General features: G+C 60.2%; 1 protein-coding gene across 1 annotated transcript; it reads right to left on the reverse strand.

Annotated features, from left to right (window-relative positions):
* Positions 1 to 825: 825 nt before the first annotated feature.
* PPRC1 (PPARG related coactivator 1) lies at positions 826 to 14,209 on the reverse strand. The gene is made up of 14 exons (XM_083865918.1): positions 14,048 to 14,209; positions 10,160 to 10,303; positions 9,864 to 10,019; positions 9,360 to 9,476; positions 6,235 to 8,986; positions 5,764 to 5,817; positions 5,326 to 5,386; positions 4,891 to 4,976; positions 3,939 to 4,737; positions 2,310 to 2,483; positions 2,079 to 2,142; positions 1,755 to 1,876; positions 1,470 to 1,621; positions 826 to 1,164 (listed from the first exon to the last, which is right to left on the reverse strand). The coding sequence occupies exons 1-14, from the start codon at positions 14,186 to 14,188 to the stop codon at positions 1,061 to 1,063; spliced, it is 4,926 nt and encodes a 1,641-aa protein (XP_083722044.1). The 5' UTR covers positions 14,189 to 14,209; the 3' UTR covers positions 826 to 1,060.
* Between the last annotated feature and the right edge of the window lie 598 nt (positions 14,210 to 14,807).

The following is a 14,807-nucleotide window of genomic DNA, read 5'->3' on the forward strand; positions in this document are numbered from 1 at the left end:
CTCAATGCCATCTCAGGGTTCCCAGTCAGCACTGCCACCTGCAAGGGACCCCCAAGTTTGTCCCAGTCCAGGAGCAGTCTAAGGCAGGGCTTTTCTCTGACTGCCAGCACAAGAGCAGGAAAGATGCTTGGCAGGAGGCCCAAGCATGCTCCCTTGGGGGCTGCCAGCAATCGCTCCCCTCCTCCATGAGCTGCAATGCACTGAGAGGGCCTAGACAGGCGTCATCCATCCCTCCCTGCCACTGGCCATCCTTTCCTGCCAAGCACCATCCCACTGCAGACAGCTGTAATCTTTCTGCAGTCACACAAACACCTCTCCCTCGGGGGAAACCCAGAGATGAGATGCCACCCCTCTCCTTCCAGGAAGCCGGAGCAATACCAAGGAGCAGGCTCGAAAGGGACATGCACACAGGGCAGTGGGCCCGAGCTCTGGCCAAGGGCTACAGCCCACTCCCAGCCCACTGCCGGGAACGGCGCTGGAGGATCTTGCACTGCCCCCCCGTGGCCAGCGCGGGAGGTGCAGGTGGCCCCAAAACGGCTGGGAGCCTCGAGGCGCCAAGTCCTGCAGGCAGCAGAGCCCGAGAGATTGTCACAGCGGTCCTCAGAGAGGCATTCACCCCGTGCCAGCCACTGCAGACTGCCTGACAGTCACGCTCAGTGACCTCAGCCCTGCCCCATTCTCCCCAGACATCCCACTCCTGTGCCCAGTCCAGGACCTGCAACATTTCATGGGTCCGTACCATAGGCAGAGTCCCTGGGGTCTTGAGTGGGGCACAGCCTGAGCCCACACCTGGGAACTGTCCACACAAAGGAGGAAACAAGGCAGTGCTGCTGCTTGGGCATCCGCATTTATTATAAGTCTGGAGCAAGCCCAGGGCTGCCACTTGCCTGGACTGCTCCAGTTGAAGGCCAATGACCCGTCCTCCTTAAATACTGGTTATAAAACAAATTTTTTTCCTTTTTCATTTTATTAAAAACCTCATCTCTCTCTCTCTCCATACTTTTTTTGCCTTTTGTATTTGAGTATAAAAGTGGGGGCGGGTGCTCCGCCTTGCCTGCCGCTACCTCCGCAGGCTGCGCTGTGCCTGCTGCAGCAGAGTGTCGAAGTCCAGGGAGTCAAACTTGCTCTTGACAGGAGCTGGGTCAAAATCCTCCCGGTTTGAATCTGGAAGAGATGGGGAGAGGCTGTCTTGAGCCCATGGAAACACTGGAACAGTTCTGACGATTCCCAGAGCAAACTTCTTGTCTTGTTTCACCTGCTAGCCTCTAGACCCAGAGCTGGGCCAGCCTCCAACACAGTGCTGGAGAGACAGGGAGCCCCCATTCAACCTCCCTTCAGGGCAGGACTGTTCCTGGATGTGGCTCTGCTGCCAACCCTAACTGACTTCAAGTATGGGGACTCCTATGCCTCTGGAAAGAAGAGAAGTACCCAGGGAGACCAACCCCTAACCTGGAGGTTGCACAACTCACCCAAGTCGGCATAGTTCCTCCTGCAGAACTGCCTGCGGCCACCAAAGCACAGGTCAAAGGGTTGCTCATCTGGGCGCCGCAGTTTGTGTCCACTCTCGATGGCAGCAAAGGCTTCCTCAGCATAGCGGTAGGTGACAAAGCCATAATTATCCCTGACATTGGAGGAGATCAGCAGCAACAGTTATGTTTGTTATCCCTCGGTCTGCAATGTCCCCTTGAGTAATAGGAAAAGGGCCAAGGAGTCATCCCTGGGAAGGGACCGACCCATCTTCCCACAGCTCTTACCCTTCGGAGCGGAAATGCAGGGTACACTCTTCAATGTCCCCAAATACAGAGAAGCGGTGCCGCAGCTCTGACCGTGTCATCCTGCTGGGGATCTTGCCGATAAACACAACTCGCCGCTCCTCCTGTGGGTAGGGATGCCCCATCCATGAGCAGGACCTCTCGCACAGAGCACCCTCCCTGCACAGCCTCCCACCACACTGTGCCCTGGCCAGGGCCTCCCAGCAATGCTGCTGGCAAGGCTGCATCCCGTGGCTTTCTGAAGTGACAGAGGGGCTGTGGACCCCCAAATTTCCAGCCTCATATTCCCAGCCCTCCATCACTCACTATTGCACGTTCCTTCTGAAGGATCCTCTGCCTTTGGTAGTGGTCCTGTGCATCATAACTGTATCTGTCAGGGCAGAAACCAGACACATGAGCTACAGAATCAGGGCGGGTGTCAGAACAGTGATTCCAAACACAAGGAAGATCTTGAAGGAGTGGGTCCACCCCTCCTCCCCAGGAGGCTGGGAGATGGGCTGGGGAGAGCTCACACCCCTGCAGGGTGGCCACGCTCACCTTCTCCTCCTGTTACTCCTCCTGCGGGGTGAGGGAGAGCGGGACTGGCTGCGGGATGTGGACCTGGATGAGTAGGAGGATGTTGATGATGAGGATGAGGACCTGTCCCGGGATCTGCCACATGACCCACAGCTGGAGCGGGAGGAGGAGCTGTGGGAACATCTTGAGCGGTACCTGGGGGAAGGAGAGATACAGCTGAGCCCTCGCTTTGTCCAGCATCATGAGGCTCCAAAGTAAAAAAGGACCTCGACCATCCCTGTGGTATCCAGCATCCCACTAGGACAGCACACACCCCCAGGATGGGGAAGCCTCCACCCAAGATTGCCAGGGCAGCAACAACACTACAGAAATGTTGCTCCATTTGGCTCTCAATGCCACAGAGAAAAGGGAGCAGGCTCACAGGAGGCATAGCTTTTCAAGAGCAATAAATAATCATGGGGGAACTGTGAAGCACAGGGCTGTGCCTGAGTGGGCCCAGAAAAGGCTGGGACTTCTGTGCAGAGCCCCACACAATGCATAGGACAACACTATATCCACATTGTGCTCAACAGCCATGTGAACAGAGACTGCAAGAGCTCCAGCAAGGCCAGGGAAAGCTTAAGGACAGCAGAACAAAAACACATCTGGGATTAAGCTGTGCTGCCCCCAGCCAGGAGCACAGTCCCTCTCCAGATACGCTGGCCATAAGTGATCCCTGCCATGGGCAAACCCAGGCCTGGCAGGGCATGCTGCCTAGCTCTGCCACATATTCTCCTGGAGGACAGCAAGTCAGGGTGGCACAGTACGTGGGGACATTTTCCAACACAAGGCCAGCTGATTTGCTGGAAAGCCAAGCCAGACATGTTACTTGACAATCTCCAATCTGGGCATCCATGGAACATGACACTTTTATATCTGCCCTTTCCAGCTCCAGTCTCTGCATATACTAGCAATCAATGAAGGGGTCTTGGTTGGACAGGCCTCTCATGCCCAGGGATGTCTCCAGAACTGGTCGACACCAAGAGAACAACAGAAAGAGAATCCCTTTACCAGCTCCAGTGCCTCCCAGCCCAGCTGGGACAGACTGCACATCACTCTAAAGGACTCCAAAAGAAATGCATCCCACAGAGACCAAGCTGTCCCACTTTCCTACACAGCCAACTGCATAAGGAGGACAGGGAGCCCCTGAGGCAGCCAAGGCAGACAGGTTTTTCCCTGCTTGCCTCCAGCAGCTCTCTGGAGAGCTCCACTGCGGCTCCTCTCATTTCTACACCAAGGGCTGCAGCAGCCCCACAGCACAAATAAGAACACCTGCTATAATACTCCAGAAAAAGCATCCAAAAGCAAAGATGCAGTCCTTACAAAGAACTTGTAACATGGACTGGGTGTTCCAGAAGGAGTAAGGAAGTCTGGCTCAGTGGTGGCTTTGCAGCTACAGAGGTCCACATGTGGGCTTCAGCCAGAAATGGATGGGCAGGGTGCTGCTGCAGCTCCCCCACCCTCTGTGAGCCAAACATCTCTTCAGAAGGGCTACAAGGACACAAAGATCAAATCCAGCCATCTAGTAGGACCGTAAAGATGTGTCTGGGCACTTGCAAAAGACTGGCCACTGGACAACTGCCCCAAGAGCAGCAACAATCCACTGCTTACCTTCGCCACCGCTTGGGGGGTGGGGAGAGCGACCGTGACCGGGATCGGGAGGACGAGGATGAAGATGAAGACGAGGACTCGCTAGCTCCATCTGAACTGGAGCTGAAAGAACGGCTGGCACGACTCCTGCCAGCCCTCCAGCTGTCGGTAGAGGGGCTGGGTGAGTCCTGGGGTCTCCGGTAGCAGCGCAGAGACCGCTTGGCAGCAGCATGGCTGGGCTGAGCACTGGGAGTCCGCACCTCCTGTTCCCGGCAGGGGGATGCAGCTGGAGACAGGAGCACTGAAGTGGGGGGACTGCTGCACACAGTGGTGGCCTTGTTGGGGATGGTAGTCCGATAATCCAGGGGAGCTTGGCGGGCCATCCCCAAGGGCTCCTGGCTGTGCCCCACGGTGGTGTTAGGGGCTGGTGGGGTGGGCTCAGGTTGGTCCAGCGTCCGTTTGGTTAAGGAGGAGATGGGTTTGATAGTGATGTCCCGGTGGTGTTTGACATTCCAACGGGAGCCACCCTTGGCAGCAGGCTGCTTGCCAGGAATATTGCTGTTCTCCGGCCGTGGTGTTCCTAGGATGCAGTAGTCATGGTCTCCCGAGCAGACGTGGTTAGGGGCTGTGCTGGCAGGGGCTGGCACCATGCTCTTCATCTGGATCTTGTTTGGGGGCAGTGGCTTGGCTTTCATCAGCTTGGTTGTCTTCTGGGGCCCTTCCTGGGTCACGGACCCAGGTGACTTGGTCTTGGCCAGCAGTGAGACAGCAGGCAAAGGCTTCCAGAGCTGGTGAGGAGGTGTCGCTGGGGGCGTGAGGCCTGGGAGAGCAACAGAATGCTTACAAGAGCAGCCCTTTGCTGCAACTCACCCAGCTGGGGCTCCCTCATGTCCCAGCCCCCCTCACTCCCCAAGGTGTCCCCCCAGATACACAACATGGCAGACTACCCTACCTCGCCCCAAGTATTCATTACCTGCCACATTGGCCAGCTCAGAGGCCTGCAGGCCATCTGGGGGCTTCCTGTCCTGCTGGGTCGGTGCATCCTGCTGAGTCTCAGGCCTGAGAATGGGAAAGCAGCTTTGTCAAACACAGCAGGCAAAGCCCAGCCCCATTCCCCACACCCGGGGCACCCACTCAATCTGCCCCACTGGTCAGTTCATGAGGACAGAGGATCCAACAGAGCTGCAAGGATAAAACTTGCACAGCCTGGTCATGCCCATCACTGCTTCTCCCAATTTTTCCCCCGTAGTGCCAGCTCTGTCCTAGTCCAGTGACAAGCTCAGCCTCTCCTGGGCCAATAGACACAGCCCCAGCACATTTCAAACCCTGCCAGGACTGAAAGCTGCCCTCTGCCCTTGCTCTGCTGGCTGCCATGCTGGGTATCAGCTGCCAAGGTCTTGATACTTACCCAGAGCTCCCCATCAGCTGCCTTTCCTCAGGGGGCTGTGCAGGAGTTTCCTCCTTCTTGGCTGAAAAGAGAACAGGTAGGTGAGAGTGGCAACAAGTGGGGTTGAAGGACAGGATCCACAAAGCACCCCAAACACAGCTTGGAGGAGGTTTCACAGCACCTGAAACCCAGCTCTCTGGAGATAGGAGCTGCACATCCTTTTTCCTTCAGACTCTGCACCACCACTTTGGCTGCCATAGGGCCAGGTGTTTCCACAGGCCAAGGAGATGGAGACAGAGACAGCCTCAGGACAAAACACCTGGGCAGGGTAACAGGAGCCCAGAGGCAGCAGATTCACAGCCCTTCCACTACCACCCTGACACAGGGAACATGGACAGCCCAGGGAGGCCAGCATGGCATGGAGGGAGCCCTATGGGGGATGGAATGCCAGATCCGCACCTTCAGACTTCTCAAACTGCTCCAGCAGGCTGGACAGGTCGGTGGCTTCAATGCCTGGGCCAGGGAGAAAGCAAAGCAAGTCAGATAAGCTAGAATTCTCTCAGCAATACAGTGATGCACCCCAACCCCATTCCCCCCTGCATCAGCCTCCCTGGATGGTGGGGTAAGCACTGGGGAGGAAAAGCAGTACCAGAGCCTGCAACAGGTCTGTTACTGTCCACAGCAAGGACAGGAGCACCCAGCTCTGCAGTCCCAGAAGGGAGTAGTTTCAGGACAGTCAGCCCAGACCATCCATTGTAGGCAACACCCTAAGCAGAGTACTGGGAAGAGACTGCAAGACTGTGGGTACAGCTTTGCCACCCTCACCCCCAGAAGTGCCAGGAACCGGTCCTGCTACCCAGGTTGCCGGCAGCACTGCAGCCTTGCTGGCTGCTGACACTCAACCCAGTATCCTGCAGCCCTCCCACTCACCGATCTCACTGATGAAGGCTTGCACAATGTCCTTGCTGCTGTCGCTGGGCTGGGCTGGGCTGAGGAGTGGCTGGTGCCTCCATGGCCGTGCAGTGGGTGCCTTGGTGGGAAGGCTGCTCTCTCGACCTGCTTTTGGTGGTGGTGCCACAGCCTGGGACGAGGATTTTTGGCCAGGCAACTCCTGCCCAGCAGCTGCCTTGGGCTCCAATGGGGCTTTCTCCACTGCCTCCTTGCCTGACCCTACAGCCTTCTCTGTGGTGTGGGTGCCAGGGGACTCCCAAACAGGGGCAGGAGACACCTCTGCTGGGTAGCAGATGGCAGCTGGGGGGTCCTTTGGGAGCTGGTTGGGAGTTGCAGCTTGGGGCTCCTCCAGAGGCTGGGTGGGGACAGCCTGGGGGACTGGCACTGCAGGAGGGACCCTGCTGGCCTGGGCAGTGGCAGCTGAGGGGGCTGGCAGGGGCTGAGCTGGGACTGGAGCTAGCGGGGCCTTGGGGAGAGAGCTCTCTCCTGCCAGCCGTGCCTGCTTCCTGGGGCCTGACAGCGACACCCTGCCAGTCGCTGGCCTGGCCGAGCCACCTGCAGCCCCCATCTCACTGGGCAGGGCAGCAGGCGACGGGGCAGGGAAGGCTGGTGGCTCCGGGCAGCTGAGCACAGGGGTGGCAGGAGGCTGCCCATGCAGAAGGGCTGTGCCAGAGTGGCTGCCAGCTGGGAAGGTGGTGGCGGCCTGCACTGCTGCTCCGGGGTCCCTGTACGCAAGGGAAGGCACCGGAGGCGGCATGGGGATTCCTGGCCAGTAGGATGGTGGTGCCCACCCAACTGGGGCATAGGGGCCACCAGGGCCAAATGGAGGTGGGGGTGGCACAGGTGGAGGGGGCCAGGCCATGGCTGGAGGTGGGACGCCAGGCACCATGTGATAAGTACTGGAGGAGCTGGCACTGGGTGGTGGGGGCAAGCCATGGCAGCCCATGGGCTGCGGGCTGAAGCAAGGCCAGGAAGGCACTGGTGGGTAAAGGGCATAAGCACCGGCAGAGGCTGGCGGCATCCCAGTGGGGGCCACCCCAGCAGCTGGGGGCACATTTGGTGCGACAAAAGGCATTGGTGTTGATGGGAGTGGTGGAGCTGTGGCAGGTGCTGGGGCTGAAGTCAGAGCAGTCGGAGCTTTGCTGGCAGGAGGAGGGACAGCAGCAGGGCTGGTGGGTTTCTCTGGTCCCTTCTGAGCACCGTCTGCCTCGGTGGCGGAGCGCATGGGTGACACAAGGCAGGGGATCTCTGCCAGCTCTGTCGGAGGCTCAGGGACACTGGGCCACTTGCTGGCCACTTGCTTCTTGCCTTCCTGGCTGCCACCTGTGCTGGGCTGACGGTGCAGCATGCGGATGCGGTACTCATGCAGGCTCAGGGCCTTGGGTTTGGCTTCCTTAGGCAAGCCCTCACTCGGCTCTGCCACTGGCAGGCTCTGGGCAGGCTCCAGCCCAACACCTTGCTCTGGGAGCTGAGAGGCAGCCTCCAAGACCCCACTGCTCTGTTCGGCAGATGGCTGTGCATCTTCCTGGCCCTCAGCCTGGTCTGTCAGGCTGGGACAGGCAGCTGCTGGCTGCCCCTCCATGCTTGGTGCAGTTTTCTCCAGGGGCACCGGAGTCTTGTTCTTCTCCAAGGCCACATTCACGGTTTCTGGTGCTGGCTCCTTCTGCAGCTCCTGCTTCACTTTCTTGGGCAGGAAGGTCCCTGCTGTGCTCCGTGGCCTGCCCCGGTGCCGTGGTGCCCGTTCAGCATGCAGCTCCATCTGCCCCTCTTTCCGGGCTCGTTCCAGCTGCTGTGCTAGAAAGTCTGAGACCTGAACAGAGGGACACTCTGCCCGCTGCCGGCTGATGGCTGGCTGCACATGGGGCTGTCCAGAGCCAGTGGAACGGAGGTGGTGGGCGACACAGTCCTTGCCAGGCCTGGCCTGCTTGCTTTGGTCCTCCCCTGCTTTCTTTTTCCGACTCTTCCTTGCTCTCTCACGGCCCCGTCCCTTCTCAGTGCATTCACGTTTTCCACCTGCTGGGGCCTCTGTGCTGTGCCAGGAGCTGCTGTTGGGACCTAAGGCTCTAGGTGCTGCTGTCTCCAGTGGGGAGGTGGCCTCTGGGATAGTGCATGAAGGCTCCTTCGCAGGCAGTTTTTTCTCCTCCTCCTCCCCTTCCACCCCATTCTCCTGGGTTGGAGCTCCTGGCAGCTCCCCTCGATCTTCTGGGATTGACTTCTGGGTACTCTCCTCTATTCCCAGGAGCTGGGGCTCCAGGTCAGGGGAGCCGGGAGTCAAGGGTTGCAGGACCACAGGGATCTCCACACTCTCTCCTTCTCCAGGCACAATTTCCAGCAAGACAGGACTGCTCAGAAGTTCCTTGGCCACAGGCTCAGTGTCAGGGTCCAGGCACACAGTGAAGGTGGGCAGGCAGTAGGGGTGCATAGACTTCACCAGCTCACTCAGGGATACGTCACCTGTATTGATGATGCAGGGGTCTTCATGCCCCTCCAGCACCGCCCCAGCCTCACTCACACAGAAATCCACAGCCTCCATGCTGCTGTCTAGCTCCAGGCTCAAGGCAGCCTCCTCCTCTTCTTCTTCCCCATCACTGCGCTGAGGCAGGGGCTGCTCTCGGGCTCGGTGCCAGCCCACCTTCCGCTCCACCCTTGGGGTGCTGCAGACTTGCTTCTTTGGCAGCATCGGGTCCTCGAGGCCATGAGCAGCACGGTCCCAGGCCACGTCTGTGTCAGTCTGGGAAGGGGGACCACAGCAAACATCAGTTCCTGGGCTTTTAGCAGCACTCCCCTAGGACAGCCAACTGGGTCTGGTGCAACTCTACAGCAAAGACCCATGGCAGACAAAAAGATGGGACACATTTGACCTGCCCAGCAAAACACAACAGAGCTGGAAATCCAACGCTCCTATGGGAGCATCCCTAGTCCCTGACGCCCACCACCTGAGACAGACCCTGCTCCCACTGCCACTGGTGCCTGGCAAAAGCATCGCTTCTGGGAAAGGATGCCTGTGCCAGGACAGAAGGCTGGGACTGGGGGCTGCAGCAGGGACAGTTATCCCAGCACTGCCCCAACACCGCTGCTTCAGCTTCTCCTGCTCAGCTGCTCACCTTCCCAACCACAGAGACACTGCTGCTGCCGCTGAGAGGCCTGAGAGCCTTAGGCTGTTCCAGGGTAGGGCCCTCGCACTCCAGCAATGGGCGGGATAAGGTGAGAAACTTCTGAAACTGGAAAGATGGACAGAAGATGAGACAGTGGCGGGTCTATGCTGCTGCAGGGGACAGGCCACCCCCAGCCTCACACTGTCCACGCACTTCACCCCACAAAGCCTAAGAGCAAACAGCCATTTCACTCACACTGCATGCAGCTCCCATTGGGGACGTGCTGATCCTCAAAGCCTCTGGCACATCTCTGGCTCTATATAAAGACCCAAGGCAAAGGCATGGCCCTCCAGAGCACTTCTCTCATGTTGTAACCATCATGAGAATATATCAAGGTACTGGGGGCCAGGGTCCTACTACTTCAGGGCACCCTCATACTAAGATCTGGAGGAGCCCTGCCTGAGCATCTTCCCATGGGCCCTGGGGTCAGGCTGCATCTGCCCCCCAACTTACCGAGGGATTCTCCCGCTCACGAGGTGAGGTCAGCAGCTCTGCATCCATGATGGTGTCAAAGGGAGACAGGGTCTCATCATCCGTGCTGTCCAGGATCTCTGTGATGGCAGTCAGCAGAGACAGCTCGTTCTGTGCATCCAGGCAGACCTTGCTCTGCTGCAAGGGTAGGGACAGTCTCAGAGGGTGATGGGATATAGCCATAAGACCTGGACACGGTGGACACTGCCACCACCCCCACTGATGCCACAGCCAAGGCCAGCCCGGCTGCCACATCCCACACGTGTGTGAGCTCCCACCTCGCTCAGAGAAAGATCCTCAATGATGGAGATCACAGAGGAGTCGAGATAGTTCTGCATTGTCCCCAAGATCTCTTCAGCTTCTAAGATGGTTTCTGCATCCAATGATGTTAAGTTCAGGTCATCCTCCTCGAGGGAAAAGCACTGTTGAGGAGCATGGGGAGCCAGGTAAACACTTTGCACAGCCTCACTACCAGCACTGATTTCCCTCAGCATACATGGGCTCCCAACAGCCTGTGCTGCAAACATTGGATGGGCACCCTCAGCACCCTGAACACGCAGGGGAAGCAGGTGGGACACAGCTGCAGGTCAGAAGGTGGCACAGGGCACCTTACCCCTTGCTTTCAGGAGTCCAGTGCACAAAACCCTGTGCTGCTTTCAGTCCAAGACCCTTCCAATCACCCAGGATGCCTCCACACTAAAAATTTCTGCCTGATTCACTCCGCAGCTGCATGACTGGGACAGATGAACGGATAAAACACCAGGCTCTACCCAACACCACACATTGGCTGTGGGACACTGGGAGGGGACAGGCTGGCTCCCGCCACCTCATGGACTGTCATGTGCTCCTCCAATTCCGCCTGTTGGTGCTTTAGATAAGCCCAAAACCATTACGAAATTCATAACAAAAGTGCAGGAGTCAGCAAGAGGGGCACAGCCAGCTGCCACTGCCGGAGCCCTACCCCAATACCTCTGCTGCAGGCTACAAGAGGACATAGTCTATGCTTGCCACTCAGGAACAAACCAGTTTGTTTCTCTTCCTCCTTCAAATTCCCAAGCCCACATCCTTTCCAGTCCCCAGCCACCTCCAGGGATGCTTGGGTAATTCTGAGAAACTTCAAAAAATGATTTGCATTGCATTTCAGGGCCATGCTACAGGACAGCCTGGAAAAGCCAGATGCTGGGCAAGGGCAGGGGCTGCAGCCCCCAGTTGAGCAGAGCCATAGGACATAGAGAGCAAAGCAGCAGTGCAGGCATGTCACTGGCAGGAGACAGGATGCGAATTCCTGTTTGTGGATGGGCTTAGGCAGACAGATAATGAAGGCTGGAAAGATAAGGGCACCAAGGACAGAGCCCTGGGAGAGTACACCTCCCACCCAAAGATAGCCAGGAGCAGGCTTCAACCCATCTTCCTGCCCTTGGAGCAGCACCAGTACAGTAAGAATACAGCTGAACCTTGCAGGATGCACATCTGATGCAGTTCACCTGTTTTTCACATAGGTACCACAGCTTGCGTGAGGCTGTGTCCATGCAGAACAAAATGTACCTTGTCCCTAGAGAGAATCTGCTAATACTTAGAAATCCTCTTCCAGCAAGCAGTAAACTGCACCAGAGAGGCAGCAGGCATCTCATGAAATAGGCGTTTCTAAAATACGACAGCACCAAAGCCACACACTCAAATCCCTGGTCCCTGGAGTTCTTCAGAGACTTGCTCCAATAAGACAAAGCAGGCGCCACTGCCCACAGCACACCCAAGAGCCTCGTGCAACCCCAGAACACAGGCACCACAAGACCAAGCTGGGAATCAAAGACAGGATACCCACGGCAATGCCCTGAAGCTACCCATCCCAAATTCCCCCAGTCTGTGACAAGACAGCCCTAAAGACCAGGAGTGTTCAGTGGTTTGGGGCTCAGCAGGCAGCTTGTCAGCTCAGCCCAGCCTCTCCCAGGGCCCTCTGCCTGGAAGTGGAGCCCACCAGTGACACTAGGACACCACTCCACCCCACCATGCAGATCAGGCTATGGAGCTGTTTTAGAGCAGTCTTCCTGCTCAGCATCCCTCGCCGGTGCTGGCTGCTGGTCAGTGAGCAGCGCAGAGGCTGCTGGCAGCCCTCTAGGCGCAGCCTGGCTGCCATTCCCGGCCAATCCTCACGCAGATACTGGGAGGACATCCAGGCTCACACACCCAGCCCCGGCGTGCAACCCTGAGTCAGCGGTGACCGGCAGGCAGAGGCACCCGAGCCACCGAAGGAGCCAGCAGGATGGAGCATCAGCAGCCCAGGGAGGCGGGGGCCATCTGACCCCTGCCTGTGGATCGCAAAGGATCCGGAGCACACCCCGGGGCTGCACAGCCCTGCCCGTCTGGCCACAAGGCTGGGTCTCCCCAAAGAAAGCATGTAATAAGAGGTTTCCAGCTGTGATCAGCGCTGGACATTAGGAGGGCGGGAAGTAAAACCCTCCCACTCAAATGGCCTCTTCCTGTGGCTCCTGACCGCAGCCCGGGCAGGAGGGAAGCAGAGAGGGCGGGCAATCTCCCATGCGTTCCTCGACTCCCTTGACTCAGCGCCTTGCAACAAGGAGTCCCACAGCCGTGAGTCACCGGCCTGGGCTGTGTTCCCCCAGGACTCCCTTTGATCCACCTGGGGACGGGCACCTCCTGCAGCCCTCATCACTTGAGCATCGCTTGTGCGTCGGGGCGGGGGTATGAACCAGCCCAGCCTGCTCCAGCGTCCCTGCCCGCTCTCCTCCCTGCCAGAGACCCCTGTCACTCCTACCCCGGAGGGGAGGGGGGAACTCCCCCATGCCTCCTTCACAGCTCCCTGCGTTTGCTTTACAGCAGCGTTGCAGGGAATAGGGTCACGGGAATGTTCAAGGACAGGCTTCGGCTCTGGCCACGCTATGCCCAAGCAACCAGCACCGCCGGGGAGAAGGGAAGGATGCCCGCAGCCCCAGAGCGGGCTTTGGGCACGCGGGGTACTGGGCTTGGAGCTCACTGCTTACAATGGACACAGTCTAAGGGTGGCCACCAGCTCTTCCAGCACCCACCCGGAGCAGAGTACACTGCGCTCGCCGCTCCGGTCCCCGGAAGGGACAACGGAGGCCCCCGCAGGCTGCTGGTGACACGTGTGCCCGGCGTGCTGCGGCTACGCCCCGAGCACAGGGCGGCCATGGTCCCCGCCTGGCTGCCAAGGCTGCTCCTACAGCGCCGGAGCTACCGGCAAGGGCGCGGGGTGACCTCGGGAAGCCGGGGGGCTCCGCCCGACCAGTACGGCACAGCCAGAGGATGCTCCGTGGATTCCTCTGCTGCTTTCGGAAAACATCAGGCGGGAACACATCACTCTTCCCCTATATACAGCCCGCTCTGCCCGCGTCGGGGAGGGGCGAGACGGGGCTGGCGTCCCCCAGCCCGGCTTCTAGCCTAGGGCTTCTTCCCCCAGAAAATCCCGACAAACGCACAAGGCAGATGCCCCCACGTCCCCTCCTGGAATGCTGCATCCCCACACCCCGAGTCCAAACAGCAGCGCACTCGCACCCAGCCCAGCCCCGGCAGGGGTCCAGCGGGGCCGGTAACAACAGCAGCGCCGCGCCCCACACCTGCCCCGGCACAGCAGCCTCTTGCTACGGGATAAAGCCCCGCTTCCCGTGGATAAGCTCTCGGTACGGCTCGAGGAACCTTCCTCCCGGCCTGGGCTGTGTTCTGCACGCTGAGCTCCTACCGCCGAAACCGGCGCGTGTCGGTGTCCCGAACCGCGCCAGCCCCAGCTCCCTCTGCCGCAGGTGGCAGAGAGCGGCGCCGGGATGGAGAGCGCGGGGGAATGGCGCGAGCGGCATCCCCCATTGCCCAAGGCCGTGGTGTCACCTCCCGCAGGGGACACCGAGCCACCCGTCCCGCCGGGTCCCGTGGTCCTGGTGTGGCACTCCCCAGCCCCATAATCTCCCCCCGCGGACACCCCACCCCGGCGAGAGAGCTCCGGGCACCCCATTCCCGCGCCCAGAGAAAGGGCGCCCCACTCCGGGACCAGCGCAGCCGCCGCCGACCCGCACTCAGCCCCCCGCCCGCCGCCGGTGCGGCGGGCCCGCTCCCGGCACACGTGGTGCCGCCGCTGCGGGAGCCGCCCCGGCCTCCACGTGTCACGGCGCGGCCCGCCGCACCCCGCCGCCCCTTACCTGCAGGGGGCTGCCGGCGCGGAAAGGCGGCTCGTGCAGGGCTCCGCCGCTCGCCAGGCCCCGCGGAGCGGCCGCGGCGGCAGTGGCACCGGCCCCGGCCCCGTTGGCGGCGGGCACCGCTCCGCCCCGCCGCGCCGCCATCTTGGCGCCTCTGCTCCCAGCGCGGCCACTGCCGAGCGCGCCACGTGACCACTACCCGCCCCGCACTACAGCTCCCGGCGACCCCCGCGCCGCCCCGCCCGCGCGCGGCACGCCGGGAGCGCACCCTTTCGCCGCTGGCCGCGCGCCGAGAAGCGGGCACCGGCCCGAGGGGGCGCCCGGCCCCGGGAGCGCGGGCGGCCATCTTGAGGACGGGCAGACCCTCGGGCTTCGCCGCCATCGCTGCGGCGGGCGGGGATGAGGAGGGTCGACCCAGCCCTGCGGCGGGCGGTGGGAGGGGCGGCGCGGGCGGGACTGGCGGGAAGCGCCCCCTGGGGGCGGGGCAGGCGCGCATTTTCCCGCGGCGCCGCGGGCCCGCCCCGCCGGCTCTGGCACACACGTGTGCTCGGCCGGCCCGCGTGTCTCCGCGCTTCCCGGAAAGCAGGGGCAGAGCCGTCCCCTGGCTGTGAGCCTTCCCTGTGCCTGAAGTGCCTGTGCCGCACTACTATGATGTTCCTTTGAGCCCAACATCGTGTGGAACTGGTGGAGGTGACACGCACACGTGGTGGGCACAGGGAGGATGAAAAAAAACTATCGGGTGTGAAATGAGGGATGGGACACC

This window comes from Zosterops lateralis (genome assembly GCF_965231275.1).
Source record: "Zosterops lateralis genome assembly, chromosome: 8".
In the NCBI taxonomy this organism is placed as follows: domain Eukaryota; kingdom Metazoa; phylum Chordata; class Aves; order Passeriformes; family Zosteropidae; genus Zosterops; species Zosterops lateralis.